At 37.4% G+C, this 17363-nt stretch overlaps 1 protein-coding gene across 16 annotated transcripts in view; it reads right to left on the bottom strand.

Annotated features, from left to right (window-relative positions):
- PTK2 (protein tyrosine kinase 2) overlaps window positions 1-17363 on the bottom strand; it is a 191183-nt gene that overhangs the window by 64760 nt on the left and 109060 nt on the right. For all 16 annotated transcript variants that reach the window (XM_064643988.1, XM_064643996.1, XM_064643842.1 and 13 more), the window contains 6 exons: window positions 11147-11226; window positions 9622-9684; window positions 5485-5539; window positions 1652-1792; window positions 849-926; window positions 192-299 (listed from right to left, as the gene is read on the bottom strand). In XM_064643988.1, the coding sequence (XP_064500058.1) occupies window positions 192-299; window positions 849-926; window positions 1652-1792; window positions 5485-5539; window positions 9622-9684; window positions 11147-11226 (525 nt within the window). The remainder of the gene's footprint in view (window positions 1-191; window positions 300-848; window positions 927-1651; window positions 1793-5484; window positions 5540-9621; window positions 9685-11146; window positions 11227-17363) is intronic.

Raw genomic sequence — 17363 nt, 5'->3', positions numbered from 1 at the left:
TAAAAATATCAAAGTCTAAAAGCACGAGACACAAAATTTAAAACACATAATGACCTCTAAATGTACTTTAACACCAAACCCAGAACAAGAGTACAATATACAGAATATCCACATTAAGAGCATACTAATCTCCACCCCTTCCCAGGAAAACGAAAGTTAGTAGTAGTTTGTCACAACTGTCAATAACATACCTCAGGTGCACCTGCTATCTTGAGTTGCAACATCCCTTTTCTGTCCTTGTCTTCACTGTTTGAATACTGAATAGTTTGCACTTGATTGAAGTCTGCCAGATGAGTTGGCTGCAGAAAGGCCACAAAAATGTGGGGGGAAAAAAATCAAAATTACAGCAAAATACTTCACCTTTATCCCTGATGCTGCAACAGCACACGGAGACTTTGATCTCCAAACTACACTTGCAGGAATCTGTTCCTCTGTTTCTGTCTACAGTTCCATTAACCACTGGCTAAGAACACACAATTATCCACAGTGTCTGGAAAATTAATCCAGCACCACCACTGTGCCCACAGAGGTCACTGTTGAGTAACTCCAGGAACACACCGACGTGGGAACAACCTCTTGGATGTTAAGAGAGAAAAAACTCAACGGGTAAAGCACATGGAGTCTGTGCTCACAGCTACTCAACATCCCTCCAGACTGCTGGAACATGTGTTTTTATCCCAGACCATAAGCTAGTATCTGACCAACAGCTGTATAAGCTGAGCTCCAGCTCTCCTGTGTTGAATTCTGTGTTTAACTCAGAGATCAACCTTGTCATTCCCCCTTGTGTGACAGTTCAGTTGTTAAGGCAGTAACTGAGAAGAAACCCACCCAAAGAGAAGCAGACTTACATTTGCACCCTTGTCTGTCAGGTAACTGATTCCTTCTTCTGGGCCAATTGCCAGTTCTACTGAAATAATCCAGCTTGACTTCAGAACCAAAGGAGAAAGACAGTGCAAAATTTCAATAGTAAGACAAAACCCTGCTAAGAAATACTATCCTCCATCATTACAGTTACAGGTTTCAGTAATTAACATCTAGAAGCTTTTAAGCTCTTCAAACATTTTAGAAATATATTAAAATCAAGTAATTCTGTAAGCAGCAAAACTCCTCATGACTGGTTTCCGGGGGATCCCTGCTACTCAAAATGCATTTCCATGTGTTTTATCTTAGGTCTACATGAGAACTACGGATTTCCTCTATTTCCTCTTCTCATGGACACTGATGTTCAAGTTCTAATTTCTACTCTAGTGTCTATTTTCACAGAATTTGCAGACTTACAGCCCTTCCTCAAAATTTTTTTGAAATGGGTAGAGATTAACAGGCATTAGAACAAAATTTACTAACAAGAGAAGCTGAGAAGCCTCATCTGCTCACGAAAACAGCTGAGAAAAGCACTTGACTTCCACAAGCAAAGCACCAATAAAAATATTTAATAGCATACATTCTTACCCTACTAATGAATGATGGTTTTTTTTAAACAGTCAGTGGAGAAAGTTCTAAATAAAATCAATAAATACATTTTGTTGTTACTGAAATCCAATTGTCTCTACATCAAAACAGAAACTAAGCAAACAATTAGTGCCGAACTAAGCAAATGAAATTAGATTTATAACAGCATGTATTGTGGTGACTGTCACATTCCTCTACTTACACCAAGAGCACACTTGAAGCATTCCTTGTCAAATCTGTACACTGGAGAGAGGATCTCAAAGAATTTCAAAATACTTTCTTCTCTATTGAGGTTGGCAAATTGTCGAAATGTTTGCTGGATTAATTTCCGTAGTGTTTTGGCCTGGGTATTAAAATATTCAGAGAACGACTATTTTAAATCTCATCAGTGAGAGGCATTTTAAGAGTCTTGGTCACTTAGCAGCACAAACAGTGTCTTTATCAATGAAAAGCAGACAATTCTCAACTAAAAAAAAGAAGCTTCAAAATATAAGTAACAGTTCTGCCTTTTAAATTTCTGCTATATTATAGAGGGGATGTCTTAACTAATAATATCTTGAATAAATTATAGTAAAAGACAACATGTTAATCTTTCCAGGAATATTTTTTTTAGATTCCTCATTCCCCCAACTTCTGAACTGAGTACCAATACAAAACCGCAGCAGTTTATACTTTCATACAAGGTTTTAAACCTCAATCACCCTTCTCTCTCTTACCTGGTAATAACAAGCCAGCTGTAGCTGTTATCTTAATCTCTGCACACAATAATTTAAGACTATCCATTACACAGTGGATTCTTTCAGTCTCACAAGATGCAAAGTAACTTCCATATAAAAAGGTAAAATTTAAATAGTAAGTGAAATGTAAAAAGTATAGCAAATACATAGATTAACTATTTTAACTATATTGCATATAATTTTATGGACTGTTTCCAGGGTGTAAATAACCACTTAGAGCAGTACAAATCAACCTTCCAACATCTAGGGCAGAGCAAGACACCTAATTACACATCCTGAAAGAGAAAGCAAGTAGAGGATATAAGAACTACAAGGACAAGCTATATCAAGATTCATGAAAAGTGGAGTATCTGTCTGTATATATATAATCCCTGGAAAGGCTGCCACTCATGAAACTAAAAACAGGACCTGAGAAGCAATCTCTAACATGCCCCCAAAGTGAACAAGCAATCAAGAATCCTGAATTAAAATATCTGCCTAAAGTGACTCAATGGGCTTAAAAAACCATTTCTAATATACCTTCCAACTAACAACAACGAATAGAAGCAAAACCAGCTTATCTTTGCAAGATGTCAAGGTTAAGACAGGAATCACCATTGCTCCTGCACCCAAACATATCTGAATGTCCCATTGTAACAGCAATAAAACTCTTTTATTCTTTCACTTTGCCTGTTAAAGCTCCAGGCACTAAACAAATATCAACTTCCTTTTCTCATTAGCACTTCCAGCCAGATCAGGCACTCATTTTTAGTAAGCCTTAACAGAATACTTAGAAGTCAAAATAGCAAGAATTTTTTATCAAGAGTGTTCAGAAGGAACGCCAGTAGCAGTGATCCAGGGTTGCTGCACTTTCACATCCAAAATAATTATCAGTTTTGCAATGATGCATATACAGGTTGAAAAAACCCTCGTCCCTGAACACATTGTTGTAAAGTTAACACAGAAATCTGTCACTTTGGTCTAATTTCAAATTACTGTGTCAATTTAGCAGAACCTTTCAGCAATTATCAGGTGGATCATTACTCTAAACAGGCTGCAGAGAGCTGGGTAAGACAATAGAGCATCTGGCAATCAGGAGAACTCCCTGCTGCACCCAGAGCTGCCTCAGACTTTGTTGGGACTCCCACATCCTACACTGGACCTTTCTGTTATCTTTATTTTTACTGAGAAAACCAACAACAAGGGAACTGCAAACCTCAGCCTTAGCTTATCACCTGGCAAATACCAGGACCAAGTCACTACAAAATGAAAAAAAAAAATCTGCCAGCTGAAGTTGTCCCAATTATTTCAGCCACTCAGTTGTTTAAAGATACTTTATTGTGTCCGTGGTTTGTTTTCCTGACCCGTTCCCACATGACCTTTACTGCCATGAATACTGACATGTGTCACCTGGCTTTTTTCAGTCCACCAAGAACTACTCCTCACTTTAATGCTGAGATCATTAGCAAAGGTGTGAAGACAGAAAGCCAGTCAGAACCACAGACTGGTTTGGCTTGGAAAGGACCTTAAAGATCATCCAGTTTCCAACCTCCTCCCATGGGCAGGGACACCTTCCACTAGACCAGGCTGCTCCAAGCCCCATCCAACCTGGCCTTGGACACTTCCAGGGATGGGGCAGCCACAGCTTCTCTGGGAACCTGTTCCAGGGCCTCACCACCCTCACAGGGAAGAATTTCTTCCTAATATTGAATCTAAAACTACGCTCCTTTAGCTTAAAGCCATTCCCCCTTGTCCAATCACTTGCCCAAAGTCCCTCTCCAGTTCTCTTGGAGCACCTTTAGGCACTGGAAGGGGCTCTAAGGTCTCCCCACCCTTCCCTTCTCCAGGCTGAAAAGGCCCAAAAAACACACCACCTCCATAACAGAAGGGGGGAATCTATCATAAATATCTGCAAATGGCAACCTCAAAGGAAATGCACTGAAAACTTGCTCTTAAAAGCTTGTCTAAGAACCATTTTTTTCCCTCTGCATTTGTTCAAGGCAGAGACAATCAAGAGAAATAAGTAATTTCATATTTCATGGCCATCAGGAGCCCTCCTTTGCCTGCCAGTTCAAAATCACTGGTCTTCACAAAGTGCAAGAGTCATTTAAGAATTTGGACCGATCCTAGATTATTTTGAATAGGGATTTAATTTTCATTAAAAAGCAAACCCGCTTTTCCTTCCCTTGTTTTTCCTCTTCATACATCCAACCATTTTTTTCATGACTTTGCAAAGCTCTGCTCAGCTTCACCTTCTGGCAATTTCTGCTTCTTCTTTCTGCTACTCTCCCCCTTTCAGGATTTCTAAAGAGTAGTTTTCTTGGTCAGTCAGTTTTCTGGCTCCACAATCCCATTTTTGAGACCATTATTCTTACTTTTTACGTCTGGAGCCTTTCACCACAATTTCTCCCGTTAGCAGGGAATACAGTTTCAGATAATTGCTTAAATTAAAATGCAGAGGGATTACTTAAATCCACTTGACTTCATTAGCTCCTGATTTTCAAAAATCTTTTGAAACAAAACCCGTCATGACAGACCTTTTCTATTTACCCATTTAAATCACAATGCAAATCTGAAGCTGAATTCTATTATTTCTATAAAGCACCACTGCCTACCAAAACCAGCTCCAAAATAGCAATTTATGACTTATACTTTCATGTATGAATGGTAAATAGGTATCTTAACCAAGACATTCATATCAAGGTGGCTGTAGCTGTAAAATACTTGGTGACCAGTCCTAATCCCCCTTTTCGACACATGTTGAGAAAAATTTGCATTTTTTACTCTGAGAACATATGGACTTCAATGGGAGTGAGATTCAAGTAACGTTTATAGTCTTAACTGGGATTAACATAAATAGAAATTACTGGAAATCTTCCTTGAATGAGCTGGATAGAGTTTCAAGCAAGGAAGGCAGAGCATGTCTTATCAAGTTGCCAGTAAAATATGCTTTTTTCTGTCCCCTTCCTCTTTCTCCAGAAGTCTCATTTTTCTTTTGAGGAAGGAAAAAAAAAAAAGGATCCAAGGACTTATTTTGCATTTCTGTCCCCAAGGTTTGAGAGGCAGAGCTGTGCCCCTCTCACAGAAGCTCACCAAGGCCATGTGAATCCCTGTTATCCCAGTCCTGCCAGATGCACGGCTGTATTACTGGGATTTAGATCCTACCAATCCGATAAACAGCTTGGATGTTTTTTCACCAAGAAAGCACAACTGCACAGCAATTCCCTCAGCACTATACAGTGAAAATGATAATGCAATTTTCAGATTTCTGACACTTTTTTCTTTAAAGTAGTATAGGATTGACTGGAACTATAATTACCTTCACTGAATCTAGTAAACTCTTCGGAAAAAAACGTCTCAAACCAACATCCTTCCTGAAAAAAAAAATACACACGGCATTAATATCAAAAACATTGTATATTATTATAATGCTCTTTTTCAGGGTGGTGTTTTGGGTCTGTTTTCTGCTTGTTTTGCTTTTTAACTGGCACATACAATATAGCAAACAACTTTCATGGTAAGGTCATTGGCAATCTCAGAGCAACACAGACAGTACAATTCAAACTCCAAGCACGGCCACTTCCATGGCAAATGAGGGATAGCAGCACCTCTAGTTTCAACCCAAAAGGATATTGCATTTAAACAGGTACCTGTGTGGGAAGTCTGTTACTTGAAATGTTGGCGTGGGCACAGAGGAGTTTTGAGAATAAAGCCAGTTCTTTGTAAATGTTTTAAAAATTTAAAGAGTATTGAAAAACTATTCTTATTCAGGTGAAGAGGGAGCAACATGAAAATGGAAAACTGATAAACCCCTATCAGAATGGAGTAGGAGACACAACACAGACTCACAGAATGCTTTGGGTTGGAAGGGACCTTAATGACCATCTAGTCCTTCCACTACATCAAGTTGACCAGAGCCCCAACCTGGCCTAAAGAATCCAGGAATCCATATAGGAATCCTCATGATATCACCTCACTAAGCATGTTGACTGCCATTCCACTACTGTTTTACCCACTGAAGAACTATAATTAAAGTCTCTTTAAATTTCTACTGTCATTTTTTCCTCATATGGACCATCCAGCGTTTAAATTCGCAGTTTTTTTCTTCCATATAATCTCACTTTTTGTATTTGTAAGTCAGGATCCTAATTCTGCCTGTTGGCTTGAATGCTGCAAACTAAATTACATGGAGCTCACCTTCACACTTAGGTGTGTAGCCCTGGTTTGAAAAGCAGAGCCATTAGATTAAACATTTGTGTCATGTGCAGCACGCAGTTTAGGTCTAAGGTGTGTTTGTTCCACTACAACTAAACATGAGCTTCAAAATAAGTCCTTGAGAAGTTGCCAGGGATATGTTGGTGCAGAAGATGACCTCTGTACAACCAGGTGTAAAAACATTGTGTGACCATGAACTACAGTATTAGCAAAAAATCTGTGTGTAAAGAAGGAAAAACTAAGTGAAAAGTGTAAATAGGAAAAAAATTTATATCCTTTGCCTCTCAAAGGTGTTACTGATTTTTTTCCCTTTCAATTTAAGAGGTTACCATCTCTTTCAAACACTCTTATCTGCTTCTGGAACAAGTATGAAAGCAAGCTTTCCATGCTTTGAACATATACAGAAATACATCTGGAATTCTTACTTTTGGCAAAGAAAGAAAAGGCCTTTAGCAAGCAGAGATATTCAGGATTTATTTACTGCTACCTAACGGCACAAGAACAAAGCCAACATTAAAGTCAATATAAAAAGCTCTCTCAAAAGAGAATAAACCAGGGTATTTTTAAAGCTCTCTGAAGATGAGCAGTACACAATTCTATACCAAAAACATCCTCAGCTAAGAGGAGCAGAACGTTCCTGTGCACACGAACACTGGCATCTGTGCAATGACAGTAAGCTGCAAGATTATAAAACTTCCATAAATGTTAATTCCTTTGATGCATTTCTTCTCAAATGCAAATGATATGCAGTTTATCATCCCACACAGTTACAATGAATCTCACACACTATTACCATCTCAGTAATATGCAAAGACATTTTGACAAGGGATATATTAGTTTAACACTAGGCATTTGAGGGAGAGATGGTGTTTTTGAAACGAAGCCCCTACATCACCCCAGTATTCCACATCTTAACAGTCCTGCAGCACCTGGCTGTGACAATCTCATTTGACCCATTACTAAAACAAGTTGTACAGTGGCCTTTTGTACTGATCTGAGTGCAACAAATTAAGAAATTCTTATGCAGAGTACAATGGACCACAACTCTTAATAATTAAAATTTATTAATAAAACAGTGTTTAGCTGAGATCGCAAATTTATTTACCGGAGGAGAATTTAACGTAACAACCACAAAGATTTAATGCCCTGCTCCACAACAACCTATGGATACCTATAAATAAGAGAATAAACACAGGAAATTGGAACATACAAACAGTTTTAAACACACAACCTACACACTCCTGCCCAGCTGTGCTGCGTGGGGGTGAAATGGTCAGCAAGGGAGACACCAACTCAGTCATCTGGTTTCTGATTGCCAGCAAGAGATAATGAGATCCTGGTTCATACAGCAATACTACAGCTTTGTGTTTAACCTCATCTACTCCAGCCTTCTTGTGGGCTTAAATGTAAATTCTTTTATTTTTAATGTATAAAGTTCAATAGGATTAATAAAACAACTGCAAATAGATGATGCCGCTTGTCATATAATGATAAGCAGCTTTAGGCAACATATATCTTTGTTTGTATTTTTTTAACTCAATTGAAGTTACAACAACAAAGTAACATTAGATTAACATAATACACTTTAACATCCTTTTTACCAAATTGTGGCTGCAGCTGTTCCTTCCTATAGCTCCCATTTCTGTAGTTGTAATTATCCCTGTTCTATGTTAACAGGCTTCACATTTATTATGAAAGAATTCTTCTTTCATTCCATGAAGGCCCAACTATTAAAGGCTACTTAACAGTTTGATTCTATCTACCATTTCCCATCCAGATCTGGCTTTGTATGACAATCTGATCAAAGACAAATATACATCAAATAGACATCTGACAAAGACAGGCAAGGAGCAATCACACACAATGAAAAAAAAAAGCCCATTTAAAAATTGTTCTCAGCTGGTTAAGTGCCTCATGATGTACTAAAACTAGCAGCCCCCCTCAAAAATTATCAAAAAGCCTCTCTTGAGCAATAAATATTTCTTGTGTAGTTAAATCTTTATGGGCTACTCAACTCATGGCTGGGCTTCGCAAACGAAGATTCGATCTTATGGGCTACTAAGGTGGTAAGATCAAATTAGTACATTTTGGTAATCATTGGCATGTTTTGCAGACTCTTATTAGCTTGTAATTATCTATACTATAGTCAGTTGAAGGTGTTTTTCATTTCTCCCAGCTATATCTCAAAAAAATCACATCTTGCTTCTCAACTCCAGGATATTTCTACTAGTGACTACAGACAAAAAACTAAAGTCCTTAAAAAAATACCCCTAATTCAAACAAAACTAAGGCTTTAAAAATCCCACATAGATAGAGGAGCACTACAGAAACACCAGCTACTCTACAGATAAGCAATCAATTCATCAAAGTTATCTTTTTATTACAATCATACAATTTCCTCAAAAATCCTTGTGAACTGACTGTGATGTAAAATCCTAACTTCCACCTCCAAATGTTCTAATTTCACACCTCTAAAAGTTAGCACACACTGTCATTAAAAATAAGAGAAAAAAATAGAGACTTGATTGCTGCACCAACCTTTTATCCCAATTTTATGTTAAACTGTACAGCATCTTTTCACAAAGGTAATTAGTAGTGACGAGCATATCACTGGTGCACAAATGTCTGAAACTCATTCCACTGTATAAACACAAATATACCCAGTTTTCAATTCCTGAAGCTTCTAAAGGACTTTGGTTTGTCTGAACTGCAGCCATCTCCTGTACCACATGATTAAGCAGCCAAAATACTCTCAGTATAAGGATGCTTCTTGGTCCTCTTAAAATTTGGGATACACAGATAAATAATGAACTTGTTAATTGCAAAGTCACAACTCAGAAAATGCAAACTGGGCAAACAAGGAAAAACAATACCACAAACATTTTCAAGTAACTCGAACTTTGCCACAGATGAATGACCACTGAGGAATGCAACTGGGCACAGAAACACATTTAGGAACAAAATCACCTTAGAACTAGAGTTGAGGAACCCCATAAGCATTAGCAAAATTGCTAAAAATCATAATAAGCCAAGTTCAAACAACTCCAAACCTGTTTCATTGGACCACAGTTAAAGATGCTCTTCCTACTTCTACACTTTCAGGTTTCATCATCATTTTCTTAAAGCATCTCAACACACTTGGAATTAAAAACTACAGCAAAAATGTTCTGCTATTGAACTGAATTTAATGTTCCTGATGAAAGAAGAGAGTTCAAACCTCAAGCCAGAACACAATACTTACTCTAACACTTCATAGTTGGACTTCTTTTCTAACGCATTGCCTCTCATCTCTCCGTAGGACCTCCTGAAGTCAGGAAAAATATTTGAAAGCAACAATTATTGGATGATCCAGCCTAAAAACTACAACGTCAATTTAGTCAAATCTTTCACTTACCATCAGAAAACACTGCCAGAATGAATTACAATATAAATAGCAGTACATTATTCTTCTACCTAAACAGATACTTATTTTACAAATTAATTGCATTTTCAGAACCACTTCAAACCACCGCTGCTAACAAAAGAAGTGACCCAACCTGCCCCTCAGCAGCTCTTCTCCACCTACAAGAGGACTCTGTACATGGAACAGGGAGAACCAGAGGAAGCAGGGCACAATGAAAACTTTACTGTTTCAATCCAGGCATATTCACATTAAAAAACCAAACTAGTAAATAAGATAAGCTGTTGTCAGGAGAAGGCTGGGGCTGTCGTTTCCACGGAGAAAGTGGACCAGGAAGGCTCAGGGTAAGAGTCTAAGCAGTCATCTACTAGAAATGTCTCATGAAAATGTTCTGAGGAGCCACAGCTTTCGAAACAGGGAAAGCAGGACTTGGCTGACAACACAATCACAGATTATTGTACTCATTACTTGTTTCGAAATGAGGCACCAAGGATTTTGTGAGGAGCTCCCAATTACACAAAGAATTTTTGTTTGCTCTGGGGCGACCAGCAAAACTTATAACAAAGACATCAGGTTCTCCTGTGATACCTGGGCAATTTCATAAGCCTAAATTTTGGGTTAATTTGGAAAATACTGTTCAAAGGACACTTTTATTCTCTGCTAACAAGTTTACATTTGTCATTCATTTCTTATCAATTTTACTTCTTCCTTAATCTCCCTGTTCGAGACATCAGCAGAACTAAAGCAAATGTTTCAGGCTTGAAATTCTCCATAAATTAGCAAAACCCAACACATGCATTTCAAAGCTGGGAACTCTCTCAAGGATCTCTTAATCTGATATATTTATCTTTATTTTCCAGCTGTCTATACAGTTGACAAGAACATCAAAAACACCCAAAAGGATCCTTAAGATTTAATCATTCCAAAACAGCACATTAAAAATTGAGTAAATACAGAGAGGAAAGGTAGCAGCATTTATCTATAATTACATTCTTTAGCTGTAGGATTTATATATGCAGAATCACAAGACTATTTGCTAAATAACACCACAGATGCATTTTTTTTTTTTGAGCATACTTCAATGTTCTCTACAGGCCTTTGAATTATTCAGATGAATTCACCCAAAAGGCAGCATCAAGATGTAATTAATTAAAGTTTAAAAATAATGTTAATTTAAAAACCACTAGAAATTGGTTAAAATACAGTCTATTCAGTTTTTCTTCAAATTACTTTGTAGCAAAAAAAAGTCTTATGATGTTTTATTCAACTCTACTGGTCAGAAATTGATTAACTATAAGCAGTTTCAAAATTAATGTATATATTCTGTCAGAAAGATGTTGAATAATAAATTAAATTATCAACTTACCGGATTTCAAGGCAACCTAGTTTCAAAGCAATTTCCTGGTCCACTTGATCTGCTATTTCTAACATATAGTCATTTTTCACCTACAGCAAAAGAAGCAGGTAGGCATCACAGAAAGGTCAGTTCCAACACAGACTAAAACACTGCCCAAACTACTTTAAAATAAATACATCTTAATTTTTTTTTGAATGACTATTCACAGTGCATGAAGGGAAAAAAGAAATTACTTTCATATTCTCCACAAATGAGCTGCACTTTAGTAAGAAACCCATTTCAACCACAATGAACTTGATTTAAAAATTCTTTACCTAGGTCAATATTATCTATGTTTTATTAAATACAATCAGAATCTTCACAGGAGGCTGAGCAGGTGGTTGCACCTGCATTCAGGCTATGAGAAGGAAGGCTGTGTTCTTGAACCATCTTGGGCAAAAGGATTTTATTTTGTAGGTGGATCTAAATATAAAAATAAAACTGACAAATGCCCGGGCATTACAGTGAAAATAAAAACAGAAGTGAAAAGAGTATTATGTGCAAATTGTACCGCACGCTGACCTAAAATAATGCCTGAACTAACGAGAAGAACCACCAAGAGTGAAACTAGATGGTCACCATCTATAGCAGGAAATACTTTAAAGCCTCATCACGTGTCCTGGAGTAGTCTTATTTACCAACATCGATGTAGGCAGAATCCTACTTTTTTGAGGTAATATTTTCAGCACATTGGAATAATTTATACAGTAACTAATAATAACAACAACAACAGCAAAAAAACACCAGACAGTAAGAGAGAACAGAACCAGTGCTGAAGAACTTCACTCTTTTGCACAACAGGTGCTTTTCCCCAGTAACAAATCTCTGCAGAAGTACAGCTTTTCCTTAACAGCTCATGGTATCCTCTATGAAATCATGAAGTTGCTATTGAGATCCTAAAGCCTAAGACCGTAAAGCTGCAGAAAGCCCCAAAATGTCACAAAAATCCACATGACTGACTTGCAGATCAAAGAGAAGATGATACACTATGAAAGCAACACATTTCACAAAATGGGTTTTTTGAGTGATGATAAGTTGTGAGGAAAACTATTTCAAACTACTACTGCTATGAAATTCATGATTTCAAAGATAAGGAAGTACAGCTGTGGATTCAACAGCTGGAAGTCCTCTCTAGTCAGCATCCTCCTCCTAATGTGAGCATCCACCACAGCACTCCCTTAGCACGGGGTGGCAGCTGCATCCAGCCCCAGACTAGAAACCCTGAGACCTTCCTGGTTCTAAACTGCATGAAAAGCTTTAATTTGTTTTTGAAAGATGTGAAAGAAGAAATATGATAAACTGTGCAAGAGTGAGAAAATGAATTACTACGACAGCTGAAATGTGAGGAAAAAAAAATCTTCTTGCATTTGAATTCATACAGGAACTCAACATGACAAAACAATGAGCTTTTAGCTCTTCTCAATTCAATTCCTGCAAATACTAATGAGACAGGAGAATAATTGTCCTTCAGCATCATGTAGTGTGCTATTTGTATACACATATGGAAATAATAATTCTGTATTCCCATGGTAATAGTATACAAAATACGCAGAATTCATAATTCTCCTCTCCATTATGCTCACAATTAAAAATCAAAACCAACAAACAACCTCCCATGTGAAACAGTCTTCATTTTGAATTTTTCTGGTAACATTTAAAAAGGTTTATCTGATTGAAGGTTAAAAGAAAAAGTCAACCACAAACCACAGACATATTATATATTTGATAATTCCAATGGCTTTAAGTGATATAAACTGAAAGATGCATTTTCCAGGAAGTCAGGATGTCTTGATTCTGTATTTTCATTCAAAACCATGAGGGTCCCTGAGTGCAGAGAGTCCTGAGTTAGCAAAGTACACAGTCCCTGCTCCAAAGGATGAAACATCTCTAACTTATTAAATAATTTACAAACCACAACGGATAAATTAGGATGAGAGGAAATGGCCTCAGGCTGTACCAGGGGAGGCTCAGACTGGATATTAGGGAAAATATCTTCACTGAAAGGGTGCTCAGGCATTGGAACAGGCTGCCCAGGGAAGTGGTGGAATCAGCATCTCTGGAAGTGTTCAAAAAGAGGATGGATGTGGCACTTGGGGAGGTGGTTTAGTGTTGGATCTGGCAGTGATGGGTTAATGGTTGGACTCAATGATACCTGAGGTCTCTTCCGACCTAAATAATTCTATGATTCTATAAATAGCACGACATAATAACTTAGACAATTAAATCTGAACTTCTGATCATCGGTAAGGACAAGAAACTGGTCCTGCACTAAAACTGTCAGACCCAAGCTCAGAGCAGGGAAATCAGGAATGTAGTTTTCAGGCTCCATGTTACTGCTATAAATGACCTCTGCAACCATACATTGGTGTCAAATATCAGCACAGCACTCCTCATCCTCAGGTCTACATGGGGATATTTCCAGAGGAAGAAACAAACTGAAGATGCAAATTTCTGTATTGAGTTAAGATCACATATGGATACTCATATTCCAGAAGTTCTCCCATCTTTTTCTTGAGAATTCACCTTCATGTACTGCCTAAGTTACTTCATTTAAAAAGCACACACCTGTTCAAAAAATCCCTAGCCAGCATTACATCCACCCAAATCAAATACTCATTGCCCAGATCACTTATATTTAATTAAACTTTTTTTTTTTAACTAGACTTACAATTTTTTGAACCATTTCAACAATTTTGCATTACCAGGAAATTTCAGAACTGTTACCCATCCATTCCTTGAGGTATTCAGACACCAAAAAGAACTGGCAGTAGAAAAGTATTTTTTCAGTCCTGACCTATAAAACTTCCCCTTGCAGAAACTATGCTAATTTGAGGCCCACTGTATCATGATCAAATGTGTGTTCATTTATCTCCACAGCTCGTTGCCTTGAGGATCCCAGTACTCAAGTACTTCATTTGTTAAACTAAACAGCTTAAGAACATCTCCAGTGTCATGCAAACGTGATTTTAAAATGCTGCCAGCCTCACAAAACTACTATTCCATAAATAAAAAAGCAACATTACCAAACATTTTGGGGTTTATTTCCTCGTGCCCTCTGGCTTGTGAGCTTTCACAAATTCCAGTCATGTTTTCCTCAGTTTGACCCTGAAATCACAGGCACCAGAACTGAGGACTAAGAAAATTTAAAAGACCCTCCCCCAGTCCAACATTTTGGAAGAAAAAATAAGTATTTTACATTATAAACACCTATTTATTTTGGTGTTTAAATTCTGGAAGGTATGCTAAGAGATTATAAGCTTCAGGAAGCCTCTGTCCATAATCTAGTGGTCTAGATTGAGCAGTGTCCTATTACGGACAGCAGAGATAATAAATTGATAGAAGGAATTAATTTTATCTTTTTTCAGAAACCTGCCCGCACACGTTCTTTAACTTTCACTAAGAAAAAAACCCAGCAGATTCAATTTCTACTCCCAGAATACTAATGAGAACCTCTCTTATCACCTTTAATTTCGCTTGACTATTCTCTTTGAGATGGTATCAGATTCATGCATGAACTAATGCTCGTGCAGAGGTTAGATAAGAATTTTTGTAAGAGGTTCAGCACAACCTCCTAAGGAAAAAGCCTGAACAAATATTAAGTGGAAGAGATACAAGAGATAATTTAATGCTAATTAAGTGCACTGCCACAGGCAGTGTGTTCCTAGAAGTCTTTTGTGTTTGCTCAATTATAACTTTTATTATTATTATTATTGTTAATATAATTAAATGAGAGAAATGAGAATATTTTCTGTCTGTTTCAGACAAAAAAGGCCCCACTTTCAAGAGTATAAAGCCTATATACACACAAAGACAAAAAACTGAACTCTTACAGATCTAACAAAACCTATCAGTTTTTTTTTCTGTTTATTACAAATTCACATGTTAAGAGGGAATGAATCCTGATCCCTGGGGGTTTGGAGATCCTGTTATCTCTGAGTTCATGTTACACCTGCAGAACTGCCCTCCTTGGTGGTACGTGCAGACCTTTATGCCTTGGAAATTCAGTTACCAGCGTGCAAGGCCTGGAGGAAGGCTCACGAGTACATCAAGAGAGACATCACACACACACACACATATATATAGAGACACACACACATACTCTATGATAAAACTACATGAAGTCTGTAGTAATCTCAAATACTTCATGGTCACAATATTACAGCAATAAAAAGGTGCCAAATTAACAAGGCAAACACCTGGATTTACACCAGGATTATGAATTCAACTGTCACACAGCTAAAAGCCTACATACTTTTAATTTGTTAACAATCAAACGCCCAAAATATGATGCCTGGAGTGAATCACTTGGGTATATGTTGCTTACAACACACCTGCTTCCACTGACTTACTCCTTTTGCATTCCAGCATAATGTGCTTATCTGAACTCACAAGGAAAAATATACTGGAAAACAGTTTAAAGGAGGAGAGACCAAAATAATTTCTTGCTGCAAACTGTGGTGTTGATTTCAAACACCTCTTCCCTCGGATTATTTTTTTTTTAAATGTTCTAACAAGTTTAAATCAGATTTACAGTCAAGCAGGTGTATGCTTTGGGGGGAAAGGATTAGTGTACTTAAGTTCCATTAAACATGGTATAATGGAAATGCAAACTGCTCCAGGCTTCCAGATGAGCACTAGGGCAGTGTCAGGGGTAGGGGAAGCAACTGTACCTGCACTTGCTCATTCACAGGCTGGCAAAAAAGAATTAAAGTGTGGCCTACACCTCACATTTGGAGCCAACTTCTTGGTCACAACAGCTACAAACAGTGCACTACAAGGAAGGGATGCAAGGTGAGGAAAACAGGAATGCCAAACATAAATGCACCTCTTGGAAGTAGGAAAAGTCTTTAACGTGTTCTGACAAAATAAAAGGGAAAACAAAATTGTCACCCCCACCCCCAACATACAACATCTGTGTTCAGTGAATACATGCTTAGAAAGGGGAGTAGTATTTAAAGCAAACAAGGACTTAGAAGTCCAACACAATCCTCCAACACACTAACATACTTCCTGACATTCCATGAGAATTCACTTTATTCACTTTCTAGTCTTAACAATATTTTTAAAATATTTTCTATCACTATTCTTCACCTTTTAGCCAGAGCACAGATCTCTCTTCTGTCTCTAGTCATTTGGGCATTAAAAGTTAAAAGACATCATAACAAAAGAAAGGAGGTGAACACTGAACCGTGAACTGAAAAGCTTTTCCCACATGGAAGATGGGCACATAAACACAAGCCCTGTTTCATTTCTGATGTCAGACCTGTAAAATACTTGTTCTTTTACTTGAAGGGGCAAATTACTGATGGTGCCACTTCCAACTCCTCAGAATTTACTAGGAACTAATGGGCAGTTTCCCAGCTACAGAAATGGGTTGCAAATCCCAGACAGAATAATTTAAAATAAAAACTGGAGACAGGGGGAAACCCGTGTTTGTGAAGATGGAGAAACCAGAGAATAGCCCTATGCCAGCACACATGATTTAAGGAGAAATCTATCACTGGCCTCGTATTTTCTATACCAGCTGCTACTTTCAAAAGCCATCTGCTTCATTTTCCTGCACACGAGTTTTTTATGCAGCTGCACTATTTCAGAAGGTTCACCCAAGCTGACAAGCAGTTCATAAAAACACCATGCTGGATTTAATTTCTTTATTAAGAACAAGAGTAAAATAATTCTGAACTTAGTAAATGCTTTCCGGGAGTTTAGGGATTTAAAAAAAACCCTGTGTACTGTGTCTTAAAAAGATATTTTAGGTTTAAATTCGTTTATAGCCTTAGAAATTATTAAATAAAATGATCAAACTTCACACTGAGTTTTCAAGTGTAAATACTGTGGAAATTCTTTAGCAACAGTACTATCAAATGATGTCTCAAAAAGGGCAAATACCAATAATTAGCCACTACACTAGCTTTGCCAGCTCATTTAATGGTACCAAGAAATTTCCCACAGGATAATCTCCAATTTTTCAGGAGGACAGTTTAAAAATAAGCAATCTATTTTTCTGGCTTTTCTTTCAATGTCTATGACCTACTTACACAACTTAGTCCTTTTTATTTTATTTTTTCCCCCCAAATTTGCATTGCTTTGAAAACTGCATTTATAGAGCCCTTCAGTGATTAAGTACCCCCTGAAGAGTTAAGTGCATAACCAAAAAAATCATCATCACAACATATAAGATATTTAG

This window comes from Pseudopipra pipra, chromosome 1, assembly GCF_036250125.1.
Source record: "Pseudopipra pipra isolate bDixPip1 chromosome 1, bDixPip1.hap1, whole genome shotgun sequence".
In the NCBI taxonomy this organism is placed as follows: domain Eukaryota; kingdom Metazoa; phylum Chordata; class Aves; order Passeriformes; family Pipridae; genus Pseudopipra; species Pseudopipra pipra.
This window is presented reverse-complemented; position numbering and strand designations above follow the sequence as displayed.